Source organism: Ranitomeya imitator, chromosome 3 (assembly GCF_032444005.1).
Source record: "Ranitomeya imitator isolate aRanImi1 chromosome 3, aRanImi1.pri, whole genome shotgun sequence".
NCBI lineage: Eukaryota > Metazoa > Chordata > Amphibia > Anura > Dendrobatidae > Ranitomeya > Ranitomeya imitator.
Window position 1 is genome coordinate 670,869,939 of NC_091284.1, and position 24,648 is coordinate 670,894,586.

General features: G+C 42.8%; 1 protein-coding gene across 1 annotated transcript in view; it reads right to left on the minus strand.

Annotated features, from left to right (window-relative positions):
* Positions 1–24,648, minus strand: part of FKBP11 (FKBP prolyl isomerase 11) — a 107,581-nt gene that overhangs the window by 11,578 nt on the left and 71,355 nt on the right. Inside the window, exon 5 of the mRNA XM_069758341.1 lies at positions 7,288–7,358. Coding sequence (XP_069614442.1) covers positions 7,288–7,358 — 71 coding nt within the window. The remainder of the gene's footprint in view (positions 1–7,287; positions 7,359–24,648) is intronic.

Sequence of the window (24,648 nt, forward strand, 5' to 3'; positions counted from 1 at the left end):
TTACATTTTCAATGTCCCAATGTGTTTTCCCCCAGAAGCACTGTGGTTCAACAGGGGATCACTGGTTCTGTCCTATGGCCACAATCAATGGTGTGTGCTGAAGTGGATGCTTACCGCTGGTATTTTTAAATTGATCCAAGGGCCAATTTCCGTGGTGGGCCGAGGTGTGGAAGGCAGATGCGTTCCACAGGGGCTCACGGCGCTGGAAGTGTCGTCAACTGTGCTCCCAGATACTTAAGGAGAAGTTGTGGAATGCAAGGCGCGTTTCACCTTTGGTGTAGCATGCAGGAAGTGACATCACTTCCCATCGCCGGACGCTGGCAGCTGAAGCGGTGGAACATAATAAGCGCTCCTCATAGCAAGTATTGGAAATACCTTCCCGATACAACGCCTCATTGGAGCGCAGGGTGCGTTCCAGAAAGAGCACTGTAGTCTAAAAAACTTATGAGACTGAGCCCATATGTTGGAGACAAAATAGCCCTCATTTCAAAGGAATATAGACTCTAGCCCAGCATATAACTACAAAATGGCCCAGAGGATATACAGTGGGGCAAAAAAGTATTTAGTCAGTCAGCAATAGTGCAAGTTCCACCACTTAAAAAGATGAGAGGCGTCTGTAATTTACATCATAGGTAGACCTCAACTATGGGAGACAAACTGAGAAAAAAAAATCCAGAAAATCACATTGTCTGTTTTTTTAACATTTTATTTGCATATTATGGTGGAAAATAAGTATTTGGTCAGAAACAAACAATCAAGATTTATGGCTCTCACAGACCTGTAACTTCTTTAAGAGTCTCCTCTTTCCTCCACTCATTACCTGTAGTAATGGCACCTGTTTAAACTTGTTATCAGTATAAAAAGACACCTGTGCACACCCTCAAACAGTCTGACTCCAAACTCCACTATGGTGAAGACCAAAGAGCTGTCAAAGGACACCAGAAACAAAATTGTAGCCCTGCACCAGGCTGGGAAGACTGAATCTGCAATAGCCAACCAGCTTGGAGTGAAGAAATCAACAGTGGGAGCAATAATTAGAAAATGGAAGACATACAAGACCACTGATAATCTCCCTCGATCTGGGGCTCCACGCAAAATCCCACCCCGTGGGGTCAGAATGATCACAAGAACGGTGAGCAAAAATCCCAGAACCACGCGGGGGGACCTAGTGAATGAACTGCAGAGAGCTGGGACCAATGTAACAAGGCCTACCATAAGTAACACACTACGCCACCATGGACTCAGATCCCGCAGTGCCAGACGTGTCCCACTGCTTAAGCCAGTACATGTCCGGGCCCGTCTGAAGTTTGCTAGAGAGCATTTGGATGATCCAGAGGAGTTTTGGGAGACTGTCCTATGGTCTGATGAAACCAAACTGGAACTGTTTGGTAGAAACACAACTTGTCGTGTTTGGAGGAAAAAGAATACTGAGTTGCATCCATCAAACACCATACCTACTGTAAAGCATGGTGGTGGAAACATCATGCTTTGGGGCTGTTTCTCTGCAAAGGAGCCAGGACGACTGATCCGGGTACATGAAAGAATGAATGGGGCCATGTATCGTGAGATTTTGAGTGCAAACCTCCTTCCATCAGCAAGGGCATTGAAGATGAAACGTGGCTGGGTCTTTCAACATGACAATGATCCAAAGCACACTGCCAGGGCAACAAAGGAGTGGCTTCGTAAGAAGCATTTCAAGGTCCTGGAGTGGCCTAGCCAGTCTCCAGATCTCAACCCTATAGAAAACCTTTGGAGGGAGTTGAAAGTCCGTGTTGCCAAGCGAAAAGCCAAAAACATCACTGCTCTAGAGGAGATCTGCATGGAGGAATGGGCCAACATACCAACAACAGTGTGTGGCAACCTTGTGAAGACTTACAGAAAACGTTTGACCTCTGTCATTGCCAACAAAGGATATATTACAAAGCATTGAGATGAAATTTTGTTTCTGACCAAATACTTATTTTCCACCATAATATGCAAATAAAATGTTAAAAAAACAGACAATGTGATTTTCTGGATTTTTTTTCTCAGTTTGTCTCCCATAGTTGAGGTCTACCTATGATGTAAATTACAGACGCCTCTCATCTTTTTAAGTGGTGGAACTTGCACTATTGCTGACTGACTAAATACTTTTTTGCCCCACTGTATATAGCAAAAATAAAAATAGGTATAACCACCCACTGAATAGTAAAAATATATCCTTTTACATCACATTATAATAGAGCCAACAGATACAAGTAGAAGGCCTAGAACATCAGTGCCTATCAGGGGCCCAAGCAGAATACTACACAGTTCATGTGAGAATTAAAGTCAGTCAGCGAATGACGACTAGATAAATGAGGTATCAGTCCAAAGGACAAATATACCAGGCTGTGGTTTCTAAATGACCGTATGTATCAACATGCAGTCTAGATGAAGCTAATAAAGCGAAACTGCTCATTTTGCCCATACGGGCTCATGGATTCAAGCTAAATAGCATATTGTTATGTGTATATATACTCCTGAAGAACCTCAGGTAGAGGAGAAATGCATCGAGTTTGTTGTTTATACATTGTATATACATTTATGTGGGCAATTGGTGTTATATGGGCTGTGGAGTTTTCAATTTGCAGGATGATTTTTGAGTTATCTATATGGGTTTGAACTGTTTTTGGGGAGTTCTGCCTCAATTGCCTCCTTTTTGGTTGTTAGGGGGATTCTAAATGATTATTAAATTATCTTTCAGTATGACTGCCACACTTTGTATTAGCTAATAATATGTATCAATGTTATTCCTGCATCTCCAAATCATTGAGGCCCTACACTAATTTGCATAAAACGCCCTCTTTCATGCCACATTTTTTTCACTCCAGCCTTTTATTTCTTAGATACATGTTCTTTAATAATATCCTATCAGGGCAAGTTTTGGGATAGCCGTCGAGGAGCAGGGGCGTCATTTGTCATTTATTGTTTCTAGGGTGCCAACCTCCGCTGTAAGGTAGGGTCAGATAAGGGTCAGTACACTGCATCGGGCCCTTATTTTTCCTATTCATCTAATACCTACCCTAATTGTCCCATTGTTTTTCTACCCCCTTCCCATAGGGTTTTGTAAAGGCTAGAAGGGACAGTCAATGGTGAGCGGGGGCACCATTCCCGCTGCCAGGAAGGGTGCTGTTGAGTTTTAACATAAGGGCCAGGCATCTACTGTTGGCCTTTTCTATCATGTGTTTTTTGATTATTGATGGTATATTTTTCTTCTTTTTTGAGTGCACCAGTATTTTAATAAATTGGTAATAAAAGGTATATTATAATAATTTTGGGGTTTCCTCTGTGAACTAGTTATATACTGTACTCCATACATTTTGTATACTGTGAATACTCATGGATTCAAGCCAATAAAGTCACCTTGTTTCCAGTTGAACAATCCTCCTATCCCAGTCATCCTGTCTAGCAAGTCGGGAAATAACACCTTTCACACGAAATTATATAGATCCCATATTGCCTCCATGAATCGTGTTGACATGAAGTGCCAGTGGTGTATCCCTGCCCTGTCTAATGTCCCCGACATGTTCTCCAATGCATATGCGCAGTTCGCGCTTGGTTTTACCAACATAATCGTTGGGACATGCACGTGATATACCATACCTGCAGTTGTACAATTGGCAAAACTTATTTTATAACTCCTGTTCATAGTTGAACTTGTGAAGGAGTTGGAGGGACAAATAGAAGGTGCAGTGACCACACCAGAAGGTGCCCAATAACCTGTTGGTAAGCCCTGTACATTCCTTCTTTGGAGGGACAAAGTGACTGTGCACAACAAAATCTCTTAGTGATTTACCCCTCCTATAATTTACCGACAGGCTAGGAGAAATAAAGTCACAAAGATCCAGATCAGATCTCAAAATTTGCAAGTGTCACTTGAGGATCTCAATAACATTTTTAGACTGGTCGTCATATGTAGCAATAAGGCGTGTGATCGGACTAGGGTCATCCCTAGATTTAGGAACAAGAAGGGAAGATCTGTTGGTACTTAGGGCGAAGTTGTGAACTGATCCGCTATGCCTGCCGGAGATCCTGTCTCCATGAACCAATTTTTTAGGTCCATGGATTGGGTCCCAACATCAAACAACGACGAGCAATTCTGCCACAATCTAAGGAATTGATATTTTGGAATCCTTCTCAGGGGGGAAAGGGTGATGGCTTTCCCACCTGAGGAGGCTATTCATTGCCGTCGGTTTACAAAAAATCAAAGTCCTGAGGGAGCCATCAGAGATTCTTAAAATGGACGCAACAAGGAACGTGATGTGGTCAGTACAGATTTCATGGGTGAACACCAGGCCTTGTTCATTAGTGTTAAGATGGTTCATAAAATCCAAAAATGACCCATGGTCACTGTTCCACAAGATGAGGATGTGATCAATATATCGCTCCAAGAACAATATCTTTGGGCACCAGATGACATCTTCATCCCTAAAACGTGTCCTCCCACCAGCCCTGGAGCAAGTTGGCATACGTGGGTGCACAGGGGCTCCCCATTGCTGTGCCTATAAGCTGGCATTAGAACTTCCTATCAAATAGAAAGAAGTTGCGCTCAAGCACAAAATCCAGCAGCTCCAGGAAAAAACGATTGAGCAGCCCTAGATTAACACCCCTACTACAGAGAAAATATTTGACGACATTCAGTCCGTCTATGTGCCAAATGCTACTATCAATGCCTCCACAACCATGGAGGCGATGATGGTATCAGGGTCTATAGAAATGCCCTCAATTTGTTAAGTAGATCAGTGGTATCTCTCATATATGAGGGGAGGGACATCACAAAGGATCTCAGGAGTCTATCCAGATAAATAGTGTAGTTCTGGGAAAGGGCGTCAACTCCCGAGACAATAGGTCATCCCTTAAGCGGGGTGATGCCCTTGTGGATCTTAGGCAATGCATAAAAAGTGTCCACTACTGGAAATTTTGGGAGTAAAATGTTAAATTCATTTTTAGAAACCAAGTCAACCTGCAATGACCGTGTAAGGATAAGTGTTAGTTCCGAGATATATTCCTTAGTTGGATCTCTTCTCAATACCTCATATGTGGAGCGGTCAGATCATAGGTTTAGACATATTTCCACATATTTTGCACTATCCATTACCAGAGTGTTACCACCCTTATCAGATGGCTTGATGACGATGGATTTGTCACTCAAGCCACCTAGGGCCCTCCTTTCAGCAAATTAAAGGTTGTGGCAAGAGGAGTCATGCTTGGAGTTGTTTATCTCCTTCGTGACCAGTTTTTGGAAAATCTCAATGCTTCCAAATTCACTAGATGGGGGCATATGTGTGCTTGTCATTTTTAAATTCGTGAAAGGACCCGTCCCAATGGCTCTACTGCCTTCTTCTGACAGCTCTGTAAGTAACCTAAGATCAGGTAACTCATTCGGGGAAATCCCCAGTTGCTGGTAATTTTACCAGGTCATTTTTTTTGGAAAAACCTCCTCCATTTTAATTTCCTGGTAAACAGGTCAATATAGTTGATCCATGAAAATGGGTCAAATCTTGTCGTAAGGACAAAGGTCAGGCCCCTACTCAATAGAGACCTTTCCAAGTCCCTTAAACTATATTCCGAGAGGATGACGAAATGATTTCTCTGCAGAGCCACCTTGTTGAGGACAGAAGCTTTACTTGCAGTGGGTACAAAAAGTATTCAGACCCCTTTAAATTTTTCACTCTTAATTTCATTGCAGCCATTTGGTAAATTCAAAAAAGTTTATTTATTTTTTTCTCATTAATATACACTGCACCCCATCTTGACTGAAAAAAACAGAAATGTAGAATTTTTTGTAAATTTAATAAAAAGAAAAACTGAAATATCACATGGTCATAAGTATTCAGACCGTTTGCTCAGACGCTCATATTTAAGTCACCTGCTATCCATTTCCTTGTGATCCTCCTTGAGATGGTTCTACTCCTTCATTGGAGTCCAGCTGTGTTTAATTAAACTGATAGGACTTGATTTGGAAAGGTACACACCTGTCTATATAAGACCTCACAGCTCACAGTGCATGTCAGACCAAATGAGAATCATGAGGTCAAAGGAACTGGCCAAGGAGCTCAGAAACAGAATTGTGGCAAGGCACAGATCTGGCCAAGGTTACAAAATAATTTCTGCTGTACTCAAGGTTCCTAAGAGCACAGTGGCCTCCATAATCCTTAATTGGAAGAAGTTTGAGACCACCAGAAGTCTTCCTGAGCAATTGTGGGAGAAGAGCCTTGGTGAGAGAGGTAAAGAAGAACCCCAAGATCACTGTGGATGAGGTCCAGAGATGCAGTAGGGAGATGGGAGAAAGTTCTACAAAGTCAAAATATCTTCAAAATGTACGGTATTTATGTTTGACTTCTAATCTTTTGGATTATAATGCAGTGGGGAATAGGATCTGACATTCCTTTCAATAGACTGCATTTATGCTTAGCAAAAGGTTATTTCATACAACAACTGCATCCCTAGTAAATGTTTAGGTTGTGGCTTTCTCAGAGTGCCTTTGCTTGATCCTCTTGATCCCTTGTGGACACGTTTACTATGTGGTGTCTATACCCCTTGCTCCCAACCCCATTAATAGGCTAGTTGTCAATACACCATATTTAGGAAGTTTACTGACGTTTCTTTACCTTCTGAGTATTTAAACTATACCAATTCACACATTTGTACATCTGTGGCTTTTTGGCTTAATTACCTATTTCTGTTATACTGTGTTGATTTCATTGCTTTACTTTCACCTTTATAACCCCCCTTTTTTTTCAATATTTTGTATTGTTTGTCGTTTATCTTTAACCTACGGGTTTTTTAACTTTCTAATATAAGTTATATTTTAGGGGTCCTTTTGTTTTTGTTTTTTGTACTATAATATATTAACTATAGTCATGCAATATTATATTTTCTAATAAATATTGCTGTTGTGGGAATAAGCCTTTAATGAGATCTGAGAACTTAACGTTCAGTAATCAGTTATTCTATGTCTGCAGTAGCCTTAATAATAGTTTTTCCAACAAAGTTGTAAAAATGGTTAGTCCACTCATATACTGTATATGTGTGAAGTTTGGATAAAATTAAGAAGTTCTCTGTAATGTTTTATTTTCAGCCACACATTTCTTGCTATCCACTTTTTGAGTTTTTCTGTTCCACAAATAATGTGGAATATTCTGGATTTGATAGTACTTTCATTAAGTTTTGTTAATACTTTCGTTACACAAAAAAACCTAATACAATAATAGATTCTATTCAAAGGGCCAAAGAAAAATCGGATTAGAGAGGATCATGTATTACCTGGAATGGAGGGTGGGAATCCTCGCTTTCCGTAAGCCAAATGAGGTGGGATGACAACTTTACGCTTCTCTCTGATGATAAAGTAATAGTAAGATTATCAAGGTGGCACATACAAGTAACAGCTTAGAAACACAGCGTGATAATTATCGTAGCTTCTGTCCTACTGTGATACTGATAGAAAATGAGTTCAATTATAACGGCAGCGCTAAAGAGAAATCTATCCTGCTGTAATTGGGAGCTTTGGAAGACTCAGCAGCAGATTGTCGGGGGTTCCAAAAACAAGTTGTCTCCGGGAGCAGTCAGTGGGGGATCAGACGTGTCACTGTGTTAAAGTCTGATCATTTTTCTGCTAAAGATGTAATCCACAGAAAATAAACTTTAGAAGAAATACCAATATTTTATTTTGTGTCCTCACCAAACTACTAAGAGCAGCATTAGATGGGTGATCTACATAATATACCAAACTTTGTAACAAAATATAATATTCGCTATTGCAGCATATATACCTGAATATAATATGTAACGTAAATGGAAGCGATTAGCAATGTCTGCATAACTGAGCTACCGTCTATTTCGGACTAGTAGATATGCAAGAGGAAAGTTCTCAGAGCCCACACAGCGTCAACAAAACAAGTTTTAGGCTATGTGCACACGTTGCGGATTGGTGTGCAAATTTTTCCACACTGTTTTTGCAAAATCCACAGGTAAACCGCACTGCGGATTACCCTCGGATTTACTGCGGTTTTTGTGCGGATTCCTATTGAGGAGCAGGTGTGAACCGCTGCGGAATCCGCACAAAGAATTGACATGCTGAGGAAAAAACACCGCTGCGTTTCCGCGTGTTTTTTTCCTCAGCATGTGTACTGCGGATTTTGTTTTCCATACGTTTACATGGTACTGTACAACGCATGGAATATTGCTGCAGATCCGCAGCATCAAATCCGCTGCGGATCCGCAGCAAAATCCGCAACGTGTGCACAAAACCTTAGGATCCAAAGAGGTGAAAAAAATAATATAGCTTAGGAACTCATCTTCTCTACAATTCTTTTTGAAGGGAAATCTATTAATTGTTTTCTGATAATATCTAGAAAAAAACAGCAAAACAAGGCAGAGCTTCTTACCTGCCTAGGCCTCTAAACAAATGCACTATCAGGATGCAGTGGACCCATGTGGTTAAGATGGAGACAGGTGCAGCATAACCGATGAGGCAGCCACTCTCAACCTACCAAACTAATGGAGGGGGTGGCTGCTTGGCACAATGCTGCACATAAAAGACTTGTATGTGGCGCTGTTCACACAATGGAGATGCACAGCATCCAGGCAAGCCTAGTAGTGACACCCTTCTATTAGATCAGGCGGGCCTGCCCAGCGCTATCCAAATGCACCCCATGTGAACAGACACCACAGTTTACAAGACAAAAATGGGCCCAACTGCACCCCGAAAAAAATGCAAAAAACACAAAAAAATATAAGAAAATTTTTTGTGAGGTATTAGTTTATACTTTGGCCAAAATATGCAAGCTCGTAACCCGCGTCAAGGGTCCCCACGCTTACGAGTCCTAATTCTAAACAGCAAGAGCACAAGAAGGGGATTCAGAGATCCTCCAAAAAATAGAAAAAAACAGCAAAACAAGGCAGAGCTTCTTACCTGCCTAGGCCTCTAAACAAATGCACTATCAGGATGCAGTGGACCCATGTGGTTAAGATGGAGACAACACAGGTGCAGCATAACCGATGAGGCAGCCACTCTCAACCTACCAAACTAATGGAGGGGGTGGCTGCTTGGCACAATGCTGCACATAAAAGACTTGTATGTGGCGCTGTTCACACAATGGAGATGCACAGCATCCAGGCAAGCCTAGTAGTGACACCCTTCTATTAGATCAGGCGGGCCTGCCCAGCGCTATCCAAATGCACCCCATGTGAACAGACACCACAGTTTACAAGACAAAAATGGGCCCAACTGCACCCCGAAAAAAATGCAAAAAACACAAAAAAATATAAGAAAATTTTTTGTGAGGTATTAGTTTATACTTTGGCCAAAATACGCAAGCTCGTAACCCGCGTCAAGGGTCCCCACGCTTACGAGTCCTAATTCTAAACAGCAAGAGCACAAGAACAGCGCCACATACAAGTCTTTTATGTGCAGCATTGTGCCAAGCAGCCACCCCCTCCATTAGTTTGGTAGGTTGAGAGTGGCTGCCTCATCGGTTATGCTGCACCTGTGTTGTCTCCATCTTAACCACATGGGTCCACTGCATCCTGATAGTGCATTTGTTTAGAGGCCTAGGCAGGTAAGAAGCTCTGCCTTGTTTTGCTGTTTTTTTCTATTTTTTGGAGGATCTCTGAATCCCCTTCTTGTGCTCTTGCTGTTTAGAATTAGGACTCGTAAGCGTGGGGACCCTTGACGCGGGTTACGAGCTTGCGTATTTTGGCCAAAGTATAAACTAATACCTCACAAAAAATTTTCTTATATTTTTTTGTGTTTTTTGCATTTTTTTCGGGGTGCAGTTGGGCCCATTTTTGTCTTGTAAACTGTGGTGTCTGTTCACATGGGGTGCATTTGGATAGCGCTGGGCAGGCCCGCCTGATCTAATAGAAGGGTGTCACTACTAGGCTTGCCTGGATGCTGTACATCTCCATTGTGTGAACAGCGCCACATACAAGTCTTTTATGTGCAGCATTGTGCCAAGCAGCCACCCCCTCCATTAGTTTGGTAGGTTGAGAGTGGCTGCCTCATCGGTTATGCTGCACCTGTGTTGTCTCCATCTTAACCACATGTGTCCACTGCATCCTGATAGTGCATTTGTTTAGAGGCCTAGGCAGGTAAGAAGCTCTGCCTTGTTTTGCTGTTTTTTTCTATTTTTTGGAGGATCTCTGAATCCCCTTCTTGTGCTCTTGCTGTTTAGAATTAGGACTCGTAAGCGTGGGGACCCTTGACGCGGGTTACGAGCTTGCGTATTTTGGCCAAAGTATAAACTAATACCTCACAAAAAATTTTCTTATATATTTTTTTGTGTTTTTTGCATTTTTTTCGGGGTGCAGTTGGGCCCATTTTTGTCTTGTAAACTGTGGTGTCTGTTCACATGGGGTGCATTTGGATAGCGCTGGGCAGGCCCGCCTGATCTAATAGAAGGGTGTCACTACTAGGCTTGCCTGGATGCTGTGCATCTCTATTGTGTGAACAGCGCCACATACAAGTCTTTTATGTGCAGCATTGTGCCAAGCAGCCACCCCCTCCATTAGTTTGGTAGGTTGAGAGTGGCTGCCTCATCGGTTATGCTGCACCTGTGTTGTCTCCATCTTAACCACATGGGTCCACTGCATCCTGATAGTGCATTTGTTTAGAGGCCTAGGCAGGTAAGAAGCTCTGCCTTGTTTTGCTGTTTATTTCTATTTTTTGGAGGATCTCTGAATCCCCTTCTTGTGCTCTTGCTGTTCTGATAATATCTAGTCAATTTATAACTAACTAAGGACTCAGTTCGTATCTGTGCTTTGTAGCTCCGTTTCTAGGAACAGATCCATTTCATAACAGATGCGAGCAGCATCATAAGGACCATAATTATTTATTATACTCACCTATATAGCGCCATCAAACCAAAGCGTTTTGAAGACATCATGATCACTGTCCCCACTGGTGCTCACAATCTATATTACTTATCAGTACGTGTTTGGTGTGTGGGAGGAAACCGGAGAACCCAGAGAAAAAAACACGCAAATATGGGGAGAACATACTGTACATCGAAGATGTTGTCCTTGGTTGGATATAAGCCCATGACCCCAGCATGCCAAAGCAACAGTGCTAACCACTGAGCCACGTGGTGCCATATTGACTATAACTGGCTCCATCTGATTTCACTTATCGTCTCAGCTACTGTAAAGGGAAAAAAGTGCAGCATGATGTGCTATAGGTGATAAGTCCAGGCCAAGGAGGAAAAAATAGGTGGCACTACGTGATGCAGTAAAACAATCCTTTCTTTATTCAATGCAAGTAGTACATGGAAGCAGGGGATCAGGTGCAGTGGAGTCCTCCAAAATAAATGGGGTTTTCCAGTAGAGCTCATTATTTTCTTTAATAGAAAAACATATAATCACAGACACAAATGAAGGTTGGGACTTTTTGAAAAAAATTAACCTCTATGACAAAGAATGAATCCAGAATCCAAGCTACTCAATAGATCTGGATCATTCATAGAAAGTTCAAGAATACGGTTTATTATAAGTCATTCATATATTTTTTCCAGGTTTCATCTGCAGACCATTGCTGAACTTTTTCCCCTTTTTTTAAGGTTGGGTTTGTGAGAATTATCTCTTCCCATCCTCTCAGTTTATCTCAGATGTTTCAAGGACTGAGCTTTATTTTGATTTTTCTATTGCTGTTGTTTGTGTTTTTTTTCTTTTTGTAGCAAGTTTAAATTGTTTTCCACCTTTATTTTCCGGTATAACATGGGTTATATTATATTTTTAGGTACATTTCATGGCTTCTTGTTTCCACTGGCTAAGATTCTAATTTAATTCGTTAGCCATTATGTCTTTAAAATTTCTTTCTTTAAACTTGAAGGGACTTAACAGTCCCTTGAAAAGGTTCTCTGCATGGCGGGAAGCTGTTCATTCCAAAGCTAATATCATCACTTTCCAGGAAATTAAATTCAAGGATAAAAATAGACATAAATCTTTTCCATATTCCTTTAGATTGTATTCATCTGTAAAAAAAAGCTGGTGTTTTAACAGCTATCAAAGACACCACTTTATTCCAGTTTATAAATTAAATTAATGATCCCAAGGGAAGATTCCATATTTTACTTTGTGAGTTAGAATCTGTAATGCATACAACAGTAAATATATATGCCCCCATCAAGGGTCAAATCTCCTTTTAAAATAAACTAATAAAAAGTCAATAAACATAAGAAAGGCTCTCTTATTCTTTTAGGAGACTTTAATATTATCACTGATGGAAGCTTGGACACAACAGCTTTCTCCAAGAGTAATATAGCAACTCTTAATAACTAATTATTAAAAACATATATATTTTTCGTTGCTTAAATCCTACATCTAAAGAATTCACCTTTTATTCTAATTACCATAAATCATAATCTAATTCTCACAGATATCTCATCCATACAAAAATTCTCAGACATTACTATCAGTAACATTACTTGGTCTGTCAATGCCCCTATATCCTGCTAAATAAATTTATCCCCACCTAAAAATAATTTCCAAGCGTGGAAAGGAAATTCCTTTGCATTAAACCATCCCACTTATAAGAGAAAAATTGAAAAAGCTATATTTAACCCCTTAGTGACAGAGCCAATTTGGTACTTAATGACCGAGCCAATTTTTGCAATTCTGACCACTGTCACTTTATGAGGTTATAACTCTGGAACGCTTCAACGGATCCCGCTGATTCTGAGATTGTTTTTTCGTGACATATTGTACTTCATGTTAGTGGTAACATTTCTTTGATATTACTTGCGATTATTTATGAAAAAAACGGAAATATGGCGAAAATTTTTTAAATTTTGCAATTTTCAAACTTTGTATTTTTGTGCCCTTAAATCAGAGAGATATGTCACAAAAAATAGTTAATAAATAACATTTCCCACATGTCTACTTTACATCAGCACAATTTTGGAAGCAAATTTTTTTTTTGTTAGGGAGTTATAAGGGTTAAAAGTTGATCAGCAATTTCTCATTTTTACAACACCATTTTTTTTTAGGGACCACATCACATTTAAAGTCATTTTGAGGGGTCTATATGATAGAAAATAATGAAGTGTGACACCATTCTAAAAACCACACCCCTCAAGGTTCTCAAAACCACATTCAAGAAGTTTATTAACCCTTTACGTGCTTCACAGGAACTGAAACAATGTGGAAGGAAAAAATGAACATTTAACTTTTTTTTGCAAACATTTTAATTCAGAACCATTTTTTTTATTTTCACAAGTGTAAAAACAGAAATGTAACCATAAATTTTGTTATGCAATTTCTCCTGAATACGCCAATACCCCATATGTGGGGGTAAACCACTTTTTGGGCGCACCGCAGAACTTAGAAGTGAAGGAGCGCCGTTTGACTTTTTCAATGCAGAATTGGCTGGAATTGAGATCGGACGCCATGTCACGTTTAGAGAGCCCCTGATGTGCCTAAACAGTGGAAACTCCCCACAAGTGACACCATTTTGGAAACTAGACCCCTTAAGGGGTGGTGAGCACTTTGAACCCCCAAGTGCTTCACAGAAGTTTATAACGTTGAGCCGTGAAAAAAAAAAAATCGCATTTTTTCTACAAAAATGATCTTTTTGCCCACAAATTTTTATTTTCACAAGGGTAACAGGAGAAATTAGACCACAAAAGTTGTTGTGCAATTTCTCCTGAGTACGCTGATACCCAATACTTTTTCAATGTAGAATTGGCTGGAATTGAGATTGGACGCCATGTCGCGTTTGAAGAGCCCCTGATGTGCCTAAACAGTAGAAATCCCCCACAAGTGACCCCATTTTGGAAACTAGACCCCCCATGGAACTTATCTAGATGTGTGGTGAGAACTTTGAATGCCCAAGTGCTTCACAGAAGTTTATAATGCAGAGTCGTGAAAATAAAAAATATATTTTTTTTCCACATAAAAGATTTTTTAGCCCCCAAGTTTATATTTTCACAAGGGTAACAAGAGAAATTGGACCCCAAAAGTTGTTGTCCAATTTGTCCTGAGTATGCTGGTACCCCATATGTGGGGGTAAACCACTGTTTGGGCGCACGGCAGAGCTCGGAAGGAAGGAGTGCCGTTTTGGAATGCAGACTTTGATAGAATGGTCTGCGGGCATTATGTTGCGTTTGCAGAGCCCCTGATGTACCTAACCAGTAGAAACCCTCCACAAGTGACCCCATTTTGGAAACTAGACCCCCCAAGGAACTTATCTAGATGTGTGGTGAGAACTTTGAATGCCCAAGTGCTTCACAGAAGTTTAGAATGCAGAGTCGTGAAAATAAAAAATATTTTTTTTTCACAAAAAAGATATTGTAGCCCCAAGTTTTTATTTTCACAAGGGTAACAGGAGAAATTGGACTGCAATAGTCGTTGTCCAATTTATCCCGAGTACGCTGATGCGCCATATATGGGGGTAAACCACTGTTTGGGCGCACGGCAGAGCTCGGAAGAAAAGGAGCGCCTTTTTGGAATGCAGACTTTGATAGAATGGTCTGTGGGCATTATGTTGCGATTGCAGAGCCCCTGATGTACCTAAACTGTAGTAACCCCCCACAAGTGACCCCATTTTGGAAACTAGACCCCCCAAGGAACTTATCTAGATGTGTGGTGAGAACTTTGAATGCCCAAGTGCTTCACAAAAGTTTAGAATGCAGAGTCGTGAAAATAAAAAATATTTTTTTTTCACAAAAAAGATATTGTAGCCCCAAGTTTTTATTTTCACAAGGGTAACAGGAGAAATTGGACCACTAAAGTTGTTGTCCAATTTATCCTGAGTATGCTGATGCCCCATATGTGGGGCTAAACCACTGTTTGTAAAGGCACAGATAATTGGCCTCGGGGAGACCAAAACATCCAACACCGTGGAGACACCATCACGTGTTTCTCAACGCAGTGATTCCAGAACACTGCCCCCATCCCTTATGGGAAATATGCAGATGCATGAAAAGAAGCTGCGGAGACACCATCACGTGTTTCTCGACGCAAGCAGTGAATAGCCAGGCCTTTCCCCGGGAAGGAACAACCACGGGAAGGGTAGCATCCTATGAAGGAAAGCCACCTATGCCAAGCATGGTATCCATCCACAGACAGCTGTTTCGGGGGTTTTGCCCCTCATCAGTGTGGAGTAGGAATCTGGCTATTAGGAGCAGTGCCTAGTAAAAAGGCTATAAAGGCACAGATGATTGGCCTCGGGGAGACCAAAACATCCAACACCGCGGAGACACCATCACGTGTTTCTCAACGCAGTGATTCCAGAACACTGCCCCCATCCCTTATGGGAAATATGCAGATGCATGAAAAGAAGCTGCGGAGACACCATCACGTGTTTCTCGACGCAAGCAGTGAATAGCCAGGCCTTTCCCCGGGAAGGAACAACCATGGGAAGGGCAGCATCCTCTGAAGGAAAGCCACCTATGACAAGCCTGGTATCCATCCACAGACAGCTGTTTCGGGGTTTTTGCCCCTCATCAGTGTGGAGTAGGAATCTGGCTATTAGGAGCAGTGCCTAGTAAAAAGGCTATAAAGGCACAGATGATTGGCCTCGGGGAGACCAAAACATCCAACACCGCGGAGACACCATCACGTGTTTCTCAACGCAGTGATTCCAGAACACTGCCCCCATCCCTTATGGGAAATATGCAGATGCATGAAAAGAAGCTGCGGAGACACCATCACGTGTTTCTCGACGCAAGCAGTGAATAGCCAGGCCTTTCCCCAGGAAGGAACAACCACGGGAAGGGCAGCATCCTATGAAGGAAAGCCACCTATGCCAAGCATGGTATCCATCCACAGACAGCTATTTCGGGGTTTTTGCCCCTCATCAGTGTGGAGTAGGAATCTGGCTATTAGGAGCAGTGCCTAGTAAAAAGGCTATAAAGGCACAGATGATAGGCCTGGCTATTCACTGCTTGCGTCGAGAAACACGTGATGGTGTCTCCGCAGCTTCTTTTCATAAACCACTGTTTGGGCGCACGGCAGAGCTCGGAAGGGAAGGAGTGCCGTTTTGGAATGCAGACTTAGATAGAATGGTCTGTGGGCGTTATGTTGCGTTTGCAGAGCCCCTGATGTACCTAAACAGTAGTAACCCCCCGTTTTGGAAACTAGACCCCCCAAGGAACGTATATAGATGTGTGGTGAGAACTTTGAATGCCCAAGTGCTTCACAGAAGTTTATAATGCAGAGTCATAAAAAAAATATATATATATTTTTCCACAAAAAAGATTTTGTAGCCCCCAAGTTTTTACTTTCACAAGGGTAACAAGAGAAATTGGACCCCAGAAGTTGTTGTCCAATTTATCCCGAGTACGCTGATGCCCCATATGTGGGGGTAACCCACTGTTTGGGCGCACGGCAGAGCTCAGAAGGGAGGGAGCACTGTTGTGAATTCTGTTGTCGAACTCCCTCCTGTGGTCGTGAATGGTACTTCGGCGAGTTCTGTTTATGGGCCCGTGCCAGTGGGTTGCTTTTGCCCTTGCTGATCCCGAAGAGGCCCTGGACGCATATTTCCATGGATTTTATTTCTGATCTCCCTGTTTCTCAAAAGATGTCGGTCATTTGGGTGGTTTGTGATCGCTTCTCTAAGATGGTCCATTTGGTACCCTTATCTAAATTGCCTTCCTCCTCTGATTTGATGCCTTTGTTTTTCCAGCATGTGGTTCGTTTGCATGACATTCCAGAGAACATCGTCTCGGACAGAGGTTCCCAGTTTGTTTCGAGGTTTTGGCGGTCCTTTTGCGCTAAGATGGGCATTGATTTGTCTTTTTCTTCGGCTTTCCATCCTCAGACTAATGGCCAAACCGAACGAACTAATCAGACTTTGGAGACATATCTGAGATGCTTTGTTTCTGCTGATCAGGATGATTGGGTGTCCTTCTTGCCTTTGGCTGAGTTCGCCCTTAATAATCGGGCCAGCTCGGCTACTTTAGTTTCTCCTTTTTTCTGTAATTCTGGTTTCCATCCTCGTTTTTCTTCAGGGCAGGTTGAGCCTTCGGACTGTCCTGGTGTGGATGCGGTGGTGGACAGGTTGCAGCAGATTTGGACTCATGTGGTGGACAATTTGACATTGTCCCAGGAGAAGGCTCAACGTTTCGCTAACCGCCGGCGTTGTGTTGGTCCCCGACTTCGTGTTGGGGATTTGGTTTGGTTGTCATCTCGTCACGTTCCTATGAAGGTTTCCTCTCCTAAGTTTAAGCCTCGTTTCATTGGGCCATATAAGATTTCTGAAGTTCTTAATCCTGTGTCATTTCGTTTGGACCTTCCAGCTTCTTTTGCCATCCATAATGTGTTCCATAGGTCGTTGTTGCGGAGATACGTGGCGCCTATGGTTCCCTCCGTTGATCCTCCTGCCCCGGTGTTGGTCGAGGGGGAGTTGGAGTATGTGGTGGAGAAGATTTTGGATTCTCGTGTTTCGAGATGGAAACTCCAGTACCTGGTCAAGTGGAAGGGTTATGGTCAGGAAGATAATTCCTGGGTTTTTGCCTCTGATGTTCATGCTGCCGATCTTGTTCGTGCCTTTCATTTGGCTCATCCTGATCGGCCTGGGGGCTCTGGTGAGGGTTCGGTGACCCCTCCTCAAGGGGGGGGTACTGTTGTGAATTCTGTTGTCGAACTCCCTCCTGTGGTCGTGAATGGTACTTTGGCGAGTTCTGTTTATGGGCTCCCTCTGGTGGCTATGAGTGAAGCTGCTGCTTCTGAGGTTCCTTACACAGGTGACTGTTGTGAATTCTGTGGTCACAAGTGGTATTGCAGTCTCTGGGCGTCCTCCCTCAGGTGTTTTGGTGAGCTCGTTGGCTGCCTTGCTATTTAGCTCCACCTGAGTCTGTCTTCCTTGCTCCTTGTCAATGTTCCAGTGTTGGATCTGAGCTACTGCATCTTTCCTTGGGCCTGCTGCTCTGCTAGATAAGTGCTTCTAGTTTGTTTTCTGTTTTTTCTGTCCAGCTTGTTATTATCTTTTGCTGGAAGCTCTGAGAAGCAAAGGGGTGCACCGCCGTGCTGTTAGTTCGGCACGGTGGGTCTTTTTTGCCCCTTTGCGTGGTTTTCGTTTTAGGGTTTTTTGTAGACTGCATAGTTCTCTTTGCTATCCTCGCTCTGTCTAGAATATCGGGCCTCACTTTGCTGAATCTATTTCATTCCTACGTTTGTCTTTTCATCTTGCTAACAGTCATTATATGTGGGGTCTCCTTGTACTGTTATGGCTGGCAATCAGGCAACACAGCGTGCAGTAATCAGCGCACATACAGAGATCTGGCAAAAACCCAAAACAATAGGACGAGCTCTGAGACGTGGAATCTCTGTAGACTGCAGTACCTGAGCTGTCCTCACACAACTGGAAGCAGCAGTGGATTGCGCCTATCACTACCTATGCAACTCGGCACTGCCTGAGGAGCTGACTAGCCTGAAGATAGAAATACAAGCCTGACTTACCTCAGAGAAATACCCCAAAGGAATAGGCAGCCCCCACATATAATGACTGTTAGCAAGATGAAAAGACAAACGTAGGAATGAAATAGATTCAGCAAAGTGAGGCCCGATATTCTAGACAGAGCGAGGATAGCAAAGAGAACTATGCAGTCTACAAAAAACCCTAAAACGAAAACCACGCAAAGGGGCAAAAAAGACCCACCGTGCCGAACTAACAGCACGGCGGTGCACCCCTTTGCTTCTCAGAGCTTCCAGCAAAAGATAATAACAAGCTGGACAGAAAAAACAGAAAACAAACTAGAAGCACTTATCTAGCAGAGCAGCAGGCCCAAGGAAAGATGCAGTAGCTCAGATCCAACACTGGAACATTGACAAGGAGCAAGGAAGACAGACTCAGGTGGAGCTAAATAGCAAGGCAGCCAACGAGCTCACCAAAACACCTGAGGGAGGACGCCCAGAGACTGCAATACCACTTGTGACCACAGAATTCACAACAGTACCCCCCCCTTGAGGAGGGGTCACCGAACCCTCACCAGAACCCCCAGGCCGACCAGGATGAGCCACATGAAAGGCACGAACAAGATCTGGGGCATGGACATCAGAGGCAAAAACCCAGGAATTATCTTCCTGAGCATAACCCTTCCATTTGACCAGATACTGGAGTTTCCGTCTAGAGACACGAGAATCCAAAATCTTCTCCACAATATACTCCAATTCCCCCTCCACCAAAACAGGGGCAGGAGGCTCCACAGATGGAACCATAGGTGCCACGTATCTCCTCAACAACGACCTATGGAATACATTATGTATGGAAAAGGAGTCTGGGAGGGTCAGACGAAAAGACACCGGATTGAGCCCACATATAATGACTGTTAGCAAGATGAAAAGACAAACGTAGGAATGAAATAGATTCAGCAAAGTGAGGCCCGATATTCTAGACAGAGCGAGGATAGCAAAGAGAACTATGCAGTCTACAAAAAACCCTAAAACGAAAACCACGCAAAGGGGCAAAAAGACCCACCGTGCCGAACTAACAGCACGGCGGTGCACCCCTTTGCTTCTCAGAGCTTCCAGCAAAAGATAATAACAAGCTGGACAGAAAAAACAGAAAACAAACTAGAAGCACTTATCTAGCAGAGCAGCAGGCCCAAGGAAAGATGCAGTAGCTCAGATCCAACACTGGAACATTGACAAGGAGCAAGGAAGACAGACTCAGGTGGAGCTAAATAGCAAGGCAGCCAACGAGCTCACCAAAACACCTGAGGGAGGACGCCCAGAGACTGCAATACCACTTGTGACCACAGAATTCACAACAGGTGACGTGGTTTATCCTTTGGTTTGTTGCTCTATTTAACTCCTCTCAGATCGTTACTCCATGCCAGCTGTCAATGTTTTTGCATTGGTTCAGTTCGCTTCTGGATCTCTCTGGTGACCTGCCTTCTCCTGCAGAAGCTAAGTTCCTGATAGTCATTATTTGTTCACTGTTTTCTTATCCAGCTGGTTATCATGATTTTGTCTTGCTAGCTGGAAGCTCTGGGATGCAGAGTGGCCCCTCCGCACCATGAGTCGGTGCGGAGGTCCTTTTTGCACACTCTGCGTGGTCTTTTGTAGGTTTTTGTGCTGATCGCAAAGTTACCTTTCCTATCCTCTGTCTATTTAGTAAGTCTGGCCTCCCTTTGCTGAAACCTGTTTCATTTCTGCGTTTGTGACTTTCATCTTTACTCACAGTCAATATATGTGGAGGGGCTTCCTTTACCTTTGGGGAATTTCTCTGAGGCAAGGTAGGCTTTATTTTCTATCTCTAGGGCTAGATAGTTCTTAGGCTGTGACGAGGCGCCTAGGTCTGGTCAGGAGCGCTCCACGGCTATTTCTAGTGTGTGTGATAGGATTAGGGCTTGCGGTCAGCAGAGCTCCCACATCCCAGAGCTTGTCCTGTATGAGGTTTAACTATCAGGTCATTCCGGGTGCTCCTAACAACCAGGTCATAACAGAGCACCATTTGACTTTTTGAGCGCAAAATTGGCTGTCGTGTTTGGAGACCCCCTGATGTACCTAAACAGTGGAAACCCCCCAATTCTAGCTCCAACCCTAACCCCAACACACCCTTAACCCTAATCCCAACCTGATCCATAATCCTAATCACTAACCCTAACCATAATCACAACCCTTACCCCAAAACAACCCTAATGTCAACCCTAACCATAACCCTAATCAAAACCCTAAATCCAACACACCCCTAATCCTAATCTCAACCCTAACCTCAAACCTAACCCTAATCCCAATACACCCCTAATCACAACCCTAACCTTAACCCTAATCCCAAACCTAACCCTAATCCCAAGCGTAACCCTAATGCCAACCCTAACCCTAATACCAACCCTAATCCAAACCCTAACCCTAATCCCAACTCTAACCCTAACTTTAGCCCCAACCCTAGCCCTAACTTTAGCCCCAACCCTAACCCTAAGGCTACTTTCACACTTGCGTCGTTTGGCATTCCGTCGCAATCCGTCGTTTTGGACAAGAAACGGATCCTGCAAATGTGCCCGCAGGATGCGTTTTTTGCCCATAGACTTGTATTGCCGACGGATCGTGACTGATGGCCACACGTCGCGTCCGTCGTGCACTGGATCAGTTGTGTTTTGGCGGACCGTCGGCACAAAAAAACGTTCAATGAAACGTTTTTTTGTACGTCGCATCCGCCATTTCTGACCGCGCATGCGTGGCCGTAACTCCGCCCCCTCCTCCGCAGGACAGATTGGGCAGCGGATGCATTGAAAAACTACAGCCGCTGCCCACGTTGTGCACAATTTTCACAACGTGCGTCGGTATGTCGGGCCGACGCATTGCGACGGCCCCGTACCGACGTAAGTGTGAAAGAAGCCTAACCCTAAATTTAGCCCCAACCCTAACCCTAAATTTAGCCCCAACCCTTGCCCTAGCCCTAACCCTAGCCCTAACCCTAATTTTAGCCCCAACTGCTGTTCTCCTGCCGGCTAGCAGATGGAGACAGATGGCGGGCGCACTGCGCATGCGCCCGCCATTTTCTTTTGCCGGCGGCCAGGAGGAGCAGCAGGAGGATCCAGGGACAAAGGTGAGTATGATAGGGTCCCCGAATCCCCCTATTTCTCTGTCCTCTGATGTGCGATCACATCAGAGGACAGAGAATTACACTTTACTTTTTTTTTTTTTTTGCGGTCGCCAGTAAACAGTTAATTACCGGCGATCGCAAAACAGGGGTCGGTAAAACCGACCCCGATCATGCTCTTTGGGGTCTCGGCTACCCCCGGCAACCGAGACCCCAAAGATTCTCGCGGGGCCGGCCGGCGGGCGCACTGCGCATGCGCCCGCCATTTTGAAGATGGCGGCGCCCACCGGGAGCCACGAGGAGCACCGGGGGAGACAGGTAAGTATTGGGGGGCTACCTGGGACCCCTTTTCTCTGTCCTCCGATGTGCGATCACATCGGAGGACAGAGAAATTAAAAAGAGATCGCGTTTTTTTTTTTTTGCAATCGCCGGTAAACGGTTAATTACCGTCGATCGCAAATGCGGGGTGGGTAAAAAAAACCCCGAATCATGTTCTCTGGGGTCTCGGCTACGCCCGGCAGCCGAGACCCCGGAGAAAATCCGACTCTGGGGGGCGCTATTTACTTTTTCCACAGCGCCGTTAATTAACGGCGCTGTGGTTTAAGTACCCTTAGCGGCCGCCATTAAAAGGCGTATCGGCGGTCGCTAAGGGGTTAAAGAAAACACCACTTCAGAAATATCTCCCTCTTGTCTTTGGAATGCCCATAAAGCCGTCATACGGAGTGTTCTTATCCAGCTCAATACTATTTACCAGAGGAAAACTAAAGAGGAAATTTTGGAAACGTCAAATAAAATAAACATTGAAGAAAAAAAAAATCTGAAAAATCCTTCTCCGTTAACTCATGCCAATGTTCTAAAACTAAGATCAGACTTTAAAACCCTCCAACTTAAGGACTATGATAAATTGTTAAAAATATTGAAACAAAAATATTTTACATCCTACTACAAAATGTATAAATTGACAGGAAATAGTGTCAAGGATCTCCGCTACAAATCTAGAGTTAAACTCATTAAAATCAGATGATTCATCTTTTACCATACCCCAAGATATTGCTGATGAATTCAGTACATTTTATTCTAGTCTTTACAATTTGAAAAACAATTTGAAAAATGACCCAAATTGCCCAAATCCAACTTTTAGAAGATATTATTAATTTCCTCTCTGGTATTAACCTACCACAGTTAAACACATCTCAAGTTGAATCTTTGAATAAACCTTTTAGTAAAGAGGAGATTTATTCTGCTATTACAAAACTGAAAGATAATAAAGCCCCAGGCCTTGATGGTTTCCCCAATGATTATTATAAAACATTCCATTCCCATCTAATTATACCTTTAGTTTCTTTATTAAATACTGCTGCCAAATCTAAACTTTCCATACATGCGAACATTATTATTCCCAAACCAGATAGCAATCCTGAATTTATCCAAAATTATCGCCCTGTTTCTCTTCTTAACGCAGATATAAAAATGTATGCAAAAATTATAGCAGAAAGACTATAAAACATTATACCCTTACTAATTCATTCCGATCAAATTGGATTTGTCAAGGAAAGACAACCTTTGGATGGTACTAGGAGATTCATCAAACTTATTTCTCGAATTGAGAACAAGAGACTTCCTTCTATTCTCCTTTCTTTAGAGACAGAAAAGGCCTTTGACTGTATTATTTGGAATTATTTGTTTGCCACCTTAAAAGAAATTTGGATTCGAAGGCCCAATAGTCAATGCTATTTTAGCATTATATTCTGCATCTACTGTGAAGATTTCTGTTACGTATATACTCGAGTATAAGCCGAGATTTTCAGCCCATTTTTTTAGGCTGAAAGTGCCCTTCTCGGCTTATACTCGAGTCGTTGTCCCAGGGTTCGGCGGGGAGCGCAGCTGTCAAATCTTATGGGACCCATCATAAACTTTATGGAGCATTATATGGGGCATATTTTATTATGGAGCATCTTATGGGACCCATCATGAACTTTATGGAGCATTATATGGGGCGTATTTTGTATGGAGCATGTATGGGGCCATCATGAACTTTATGGAGCATTATATGGGACTCCTGATTCAATATGGATATTCAAAAACACTTAATCTACTTATGTCTCAATTAATTTGACTTTTATTGGTATCTATTTTTATCTAGGCTTATACTCGAGTCATTAAGTATTCCAATTTTTTTGTGGCAAAATTAGGGGTCTCGGCTTATACTTGGGTCATCTTATACTCGAGTATATATGGTAATAATCAGTTTTGAAAACCTTTTACACTATGAAATGGTACACATCAAAGATGTCCATTATCCCCAACACGCTTTATTTTAATAATGGAACCATTTGTAGAATTAAGATGCAACCAATTAATCAAAGGCATCCCAGCCGGTTTGAGGCATCAGAAACTGGGTCTTTTCGCTGATGACATTCTACTCACCATCACTGACCCAGTGAATTCCCTTCATGAAATATCTGTGTTAATTAATATTTTCTCATTTATATCTCATTATAAAATTAATGAGAAAAAATCCAAAATCCTAAGCTTTAATTTAGACCCAGAAACAGTGAATTTGATAAAGGATGAATTCTCTTACTTATGGGAAGCATCAGAGATGTCCTTTTTGGGAATTAGTTTACCAAACACACCAAGCAAAACCCTGGAGACCAACTTATTGAAATTATTTAAGGTCATTCAAATCTTACTACATAAATATGACAAAACAAATACATCCCCTCTCATCTCTTGGCATCACAGACTTGGCCCTATCCTGGATCTCATCATACCTAACAGACCGGACATTCAGCGTCTCCCACTCACACACCACCTCCTCACCTCGCCCCCTATCTGTCGGAGTCCCACAAGGTTCAGTCCTTGGGCCCCTGCTCTTCTCCATTTACACCTTTGGCCTGGGACAGCTCATAGAATCTCATGGCTTTCAGTATCAGCTCTATGCTGATGACACACAGATCTACATCTCTGGACCAGATATCACCTCCCTACTAACCAGAATCCCTCAATGTCTGTCCACTATTTCATCCTTCTTCTCCGCTAGATTTCTCAAACTTAACATGGACAAAACAGAATTCATCATTCATCATCTTTCCCCCATCTCACGCGACCCCCCCAACGAACCTATCCATTACAGTAAATGGCTG